This window comes from Aedes albopictus, chromosome 3 (assembly GCF_035046485.1).
Source record: "Aedes albopictus strain Foshan chromosome 3, AalbF5, whole genome shotgun sequence".
Classification (NCBI taxonomy): Eukaryota; Metazoa; Arthropoda; class Insecta; order Diptera; family Culicidae; genus Aedes; species Aedes albopictus.
The window spans coordinates 139,128,716-139,134,960 of NC_085138.1; the positions used below are offsets into that span (position 1 = coordinate 139,128,716).

General features: G+C 47.5%; 1 protein-coding gene across 1 annotated transcript; it reads right to left on the reverse strand.

Annotated features, from left to right (window-relative positions):
- Nucleotides 1–697: 697 nt before the first annotated feature.
- On the reverse strand, nucleotides 698–1,119 carry LOC134290383 (uncharacterized). The gene is made up of 2 exons (XM_062857510.1): nucleotides 956–1,119; nucleotides 698–896 (listed from the first exon to the last, which is right to left on the reverse strand). The coding sequence occupies exons 1-2, from the start codon at nucleotides 1,117–1,119 to the stop codon at nucleotides 698–700; spliced, it is 363 nt and encodes a 120-aa protein (XP_062713494.1).
- Nucleotides 1,120–6,245: the final 5,126 nt, after the last annotated feature.

The window sequence follows — 6,245 nt, forward strand, 5'->3', positions numbered from 1 at the left end:
AACTGCCCCCCCCCCCCCCCCCCCCAAATTTAACGGTCGACCAGCGAAGCGAGCGATCGCTTCTGTCAAATCAGCGCAGACACGAACCGTTTCCTATATGAACACACGGGGGTTTGGTGTCGAGCTATCAAATCATCGCGAGCCGTTATAGAGGTGGCGATAGTTTTCGGCTATTTTTCATCATGGCATCGCGGACAACAAATTTGAATTTATTTGTTCTAGCTGTCACGTCGGTTCGTCGGTGGTTCTTGCCCGAGTGAGGCTTTCACCCACGTGGTCACAATTGGCTCTCGTCTACATTTGTACTGGCAGTTGTCGATGAAGCGCACCACACTCGCTGTCACCCTGAGCAACTTCGTCCAATGGGAAATCGAGTTGCCGACGATCGCTCCGTGGAACAACACGACACCTCTGGCTTCTTCGTCCGTCTCCTCAATGAACGCCTTTTGGGTTGACCACTGATCCTACGGCCTATGCAAGAAAGCCGGTCCGTTGAACCAATCTCCGTCGCTCTGCAACGGTGGACCTTGTCCCCACTTCGTCAGTACGCCAGCGATATTCAGTTTGGTCGGAATCCATCGCCAGTCCTCTGCCCTCGTCAGCTAGATACAAAAGTCCCGCCGATCCGGAAAGCGACGAATTGCTTGTACCGATGTTGAACGGCATTGATCCAACGGCATACGGTGCGCGAGTTCGTCTAGAAAACGGTGCGGTTGATTTGATAGGAGTGCGTGTCCAGAACGGTTAGGGCCCCCATTATGATGCCCATCATCTCCAGACGGGGAATCGCTTGCCGTTTGACCGGTGCCATTTTAGTCCTGGACATCATCAGGCTGTAGTGGGCATTTCCGACGATGACTGCTCGCAGATATGCTACGCAGCCGTAACTGTGTTCGCTGGCATCGGTGAAGACGTGGAGTGCTAAGATTCAACCCCCGGCAACAATATCGTTCACTGCTTCCACAGCTCCCAGGAATTGGGATCGCACTTGGACCGCCACAGGTGCTGGATGATGATATTGCCGTGGATGGTGAACGGCGATAGTAATCCGAGTAGATTGAAGAATCCCTTCACACAACTGGCGACTAGCCTTTTCGTCGGCTTTTGTTCGGAACCCATATCACTCCCAAGACTCTCACAATAGCAGTCTGTTTTTCACGGCTGAAATGCACCGGCTCCTACTCTCCTAGACTGCGTAGAACTATTGACGAGTTGGAAACACAGTTGCGGATTTCAAATCCGCCCTGTTTGTGGAAAAATCGGACTTCTTGCGCCAGCTTCTTCTTCGGTGTCGGCACTGTCGAAGTAATCGTCGTAATGCCAGCAAATAATGGTGGCCAACGAACGCTTCCGGATATTGTGCGGCGTACTCTTCGCCGTTTCTATTTTTTACGTACTGTGTCGAGCACGGCGAACTCGTCGATCCGAATGTCGCTACGTCCATGACGTACACGATCGGTGTCTCGTCCAGGTTATCGCGGAAGACGAAGCGCTGCGTCTGTTTGTCTTCCGCGCAGTTGTTTCACCTTGCGCTCCATCGACGAGTCCAAACTCTGGCTCTGCAGATCCGAATCACCGGAATCGACGTCATCCGCATCCTCTTCGGAGCTTTCGTACCCTAGTGCTAGCTTCCTCACGTTCGTCTTACTCAGCTTCAACACGTTTTCGTCGGTTTTGCTGGAATGGCCCGCTTTTGAAGCACCCACGACTACTTTCGGCACCGGTTTGGATTTTTGGGCCGGCAGTTCCACTAACTCCTTATCCACGGCCGCCATTTACAGTTCTAATGAATCCTGGTTCGCCTTCATCCCCCGAATTCGTTCCTTCTTCTTCTGGAGCATTTCCGCTTGCCAAGCTATATGCTCCTCTTCTTCCTCAGCTCGCTCCATGCAGCTCCAGCTCCACCTTTAACTGCTCGAACGCACACGCTGCATCTCCCTTTCCTTTCCTGAAGCTGCAGTTCCGCCTCCATCTCTTCGTACTGTCGCTTCCACGCTAGACGAAGCTGGGCGATAGCTGACGCTGGATTTGTCAAACAGTAGTGACTCTGGATGTAAAGAACGCATTCAATAGCACTAGTTTGAAGGCTATTGTCGATGCGCTCCTGCGCCTGGGGATAACCGGGTACCTGTACAAGATTCTCGGATGTTACTTCCAGAATCGAGTACTAGTTTATGACACAGAGGTGGGTCGGAATCGCTTTCATACTACCTCAATAGTTCCGCAAGGTTCCATCCTGGGTCTGGTGTTAAGGAATGTCATGTACAACGAGGTATTGATGTTAGAGTTCTCAATGGGGGTGGAGATCGTCGGCTTAGCTGACAACATTACGCTGGATGTCTATGGTGAATCGATCGAGGAAGTGCAGTTGGCTACTGCCCATTCGATCGAGGTTAAGGACTGTGGAGGCGAAGATGAGATACAGGAAGATGGAGTTGGCTCACCACAAAACTGAGGTGGTGGTTGTGATCAACCGAAAGTCGGAGCAGCAAGCGGTGATCAGTGTAGGTGATTCCACTAGCACGTTGAAGTACTCCGTTGAACACTTGAATGTGATGATAAGCTCACCTTTCGGTAGCCACGTTCGTTACGCCTGCCATACAGCCTCTACAGCTGTAGTGACCCGACCCACAGCTGTAGTGACCCGGCACCACGCTAAGTATCGAAAGCTACCATGGTAAGCTGGAAAGTACCCACATGCTGATGTGCCTGAGGGTTGCGAGCGTGTACCGTACCGTGTCACACGATGCGCTCTGCTTCATCACTGGTATGGTGCCTATCGGTATACTTTTCAGGGAGGACATCGACTGCTTCAAAATGCGCGACACACGAGGCATACGCAGGTCCATGGTCCGATAATAAAGATATAAAAAAAGGTCCATGGTCAAATGGCAGGGCACGTGGGACAGTTCCACCAAAGGAAAGTGGACCCATAGGTTGTCCTGAAGGTAGATAGTTGGGTTAACAGGCGCCATGGGAAGTAACATTTCACCTGATATAGGTCCTGCGCATTACCAGGATCCAGCGAAAGGAGGAGAAAATCGGTTGCCGGTTAAACACACGCCGACTGGAAGACGCTGCGCTAAGAAGGACCTTCGTCGAGGAGCTAGAGAACCGTGCTGCGAGGAGCGGACCTGGTGTGATGGTTAGAACACTTGACTTTCATGCCGAGGTCCCGGGATCGAATCCCACTCCCGACAAACTCGCAAAATGTGAGTTCTTCCTTCGGAAGGGAAGTAAGACGAGGGTCCCGAGATGAACTAGCCTAGGACTTAAAATCTCGTTGATACAGACAAAAAAAACCGTGCTGCGAATATTCCAGAAGGTGGAAGCGTAGAAGATCAATAGAGCGCCATCAAGAACGCCTTCATCGCCACCAGCGACAATAATTTGGGTGAGCTACGCACCCGAAGAAAGCAGTGGATCACAGATGATACCTCGAGGAAGATAGAGGAGCGAAGAAACGCCAAAGCCGCGATAGAGCGAGCGAAAATACGAGGAGCCAAAGCCGTAGCCCGTCAGCGCTACTCGGCTCTCGAGAAGGAAGTGAACGTTCATGTAGACAGGACAAAAGAGCGTGGGCGGACTCCCTAGCCGACGAAGGCGAGAAAGCCGCAAACACCGGCGACATCCGTCTTCTCTACGATGTCTCACATCGCCTTAGTGGGACCAAGATGAATGCTACGATGCCCGTGAAAGACACGTCTGGACAGTTACTAACCGACCCGGATGACCAAATGAAACGCTAGTTCGAGAACTTTGGAAACCTTTTTCAAATCTGGAGCTCGATTTGAATAGGTCGTATGTGCTTTTGTCGATATAAAATTCGATCAGTTTATTTTAGTTATTGTAGCAATATGAGAGATATTTTGGAGACTTTTAATGATGCAACGGAAAGCCTGTTTTGTGAGGATTCAGCTGCATGTATCAACTTTGATTAACCTTCATCCAGCCAACGTACATTTTCCACCTTCGGAAAAGCACAAAAATGGTCATAACTTTTTTGTTTTTCGATGGATTTTGATGAAATTTTCACAACTTCCCGAAAAACTCTTCTAGTTTTTGATGCCGGGGACATGGGTGCCTGGTCCACATGGTTCCGGAGTTATTCCGGATTGTCTTGGGGTACCAAAATTGGCCACATACTTTGCGCAAAGTATATCTCAAGATCCCGATGAGATAGAAGTATAGTGTCTTCGGCGAATTTGTTCAGCAGGTTAAGAACTAACTAGCAACGGCGACTTTGGTTCGTAATTCGGCCGCTAGGCGGCGCCAGTGTCAAAAATGTTCAAACCCTCATATCTCAGAAACCTGATAAGATAGAATGATGCTGTCTTCGGCAAAATTCTTCAGCAAGCTCAGAACTATCTGATAGTAAAGTCTTTGGTTTGGGATTTATCCGCTAGGTGGCGCCTTGTGTCTGAAAAATTCAAACACGTATATCTCGATACCCTAATGAGCTACAAGCATGCCGTTTTCAGCAAAGTTGATCAGCATGCTAAGAACTATCTGGCAATGGTGTCTTTGGTTCGAGAATCGTCCGCTAGGTGGCGCCAGGGTAAAAAATGTTCAAACTTCTATATCTCAGAATCCTGATAAGATAGAATGATGCCGTCTTCAACAAAGTTCTTCAGCAAGCTAAAAACTGTCTGGTAGTTGAGTCTTTGATTCGTGATATATTCGTTAGGTTATTCGCTACACCATCTTTGACCCCCTGTAGACAAATTTTGTCACCCCACAATATTGCTCCGTTTAGTTCCGGGAATGTCTCCGGGAATTTCTACAAGAACTCTTCCGGATTTTTTCCAAGAATTTCTCCGGGAATTTCTCTTGGAATTCCTCTGGAAATTTCTCCGAGAATTCTTCTGGAAAATTTTCCAGGATGTCCTCTAGAACCCACACCAGGAACTCCTTCTGGGAATTTCTCCAGGAGTTTTCCAGGAATTCCTTCGGATTTCCTCCGAGATTTTCCACAGCAATACCTCGATTAGTTCCTCCGGAAATTACTCCATGAATTCGGGATTTTCCTCAGAAATTCCTTAAAGAATTTCCCCAGACTGGATTTCTCCGAGAATTTTTCTAGGAGTTCCTCTAGGAATATCTCCGAGAATGTTTCCGGGAATTGCTTCGGAAATTTCTTCAAGAAATTGTCCGGGAAATCCTCCTAAATTTCTTCCAGAAATTCCTTCGGGAATTTCTTCAGGAACACTTCCGTTTTTTTTTTTAATCCGTTGAAAATTTCTCCAGGAAGTCTTTCTTCAGGAAGTCTTCCGTGACTTTTTTCAGAAAACGCTCTGAGAACTTCTCCAGGAATTCCTCTGGGAATTTCTCCAGGAATTCCTTCTCTGTTTTCTCCAGGAATTCCGCCGGGAATTTCTCTGGAAATTCCTCCGCGGATGTCTCTAGAAATTTTCCCTGGAATTTCTCCAGAAATTCCACTAGGAATTTCTTCAGGAAATACTTCAAAATTTTTCCTGGAATTCCACTAGGAATTTCTTTACGACTCCCTCTAGGAATTTCTCCGGTGATTCCCAAGGACCTTTCCGGGAATATTTCCAGGAATTCTTTTGGATATTTCTCCATGATTTCTCCCTGGGATTCCTCCAGAGATTCGTCCAGGAATTTCCGTCGGGGAATCCACCAGGAAGGAGTATTCCCTGAAGAGTTTTCCAGAGGAATTGCTTAAGAAATTACCGGAGGAATTCCTTGAGAAATTTCCTGAAGAATTCTTGGATGAAATCCTGGATGCATTCTCTGTGGAATACTTTGAGAAATTCCCAGAGGATTTCCTGAGAAAATCCCGAAGATTTTATTTAAAAATTCCCGGAGGTATTTCAGAAGAGTCCCCGAAGGAATTCCTGGAGGATTTTCGGGAAGATTTGCAGAAGAAATTCCCCAAAGAATTCCTGGAGGATTTGCTGGAGAAATTGCCGGAGGAATTACAGGATAATTTCCCGGAGGTATTTGTAAAGGAAGTCCTAGAGGAATTCTGGGAGAAATTCTCAGAGGGATTTGTGAGAAAATGAAATCACGGAAGACTTTCGGAAGAGATTCCTGGAGAAATTCCCAAAGAATTTTCTTGAAAAAAAACCGAAAGTTTTCCTTAGAAAATTCCCGGATATATTCCTGGAAAAATTCCTAGAGAAATTCTTGGAGAAATTCCTAAATAACATCCTGGAGAAATTCCTAAAAAAATTCCCGGAGGAGTTCGTGGAGGAATTCCCGGAGGCACTTATGGACGAATT

What these genes read in the sequence shown, in the direction of transcription:
- LOC134290383 (XM_062857510.1), bottom strand. Translation starts at nt 1,119, where the DNA reads ATGGGTTCCGAACAAAAGCCGACGAAAAGGCTAGTCGCCAGTTGTGTG. An exon ending in TCCTGGGAGCTGTGGAAGCA is followed by an intron (nt 897 to 955) that starts GTGAACGATATT and finishes CACCGATGCCAG; the next exon opens with CGAACACAGTTACGGCTGCG.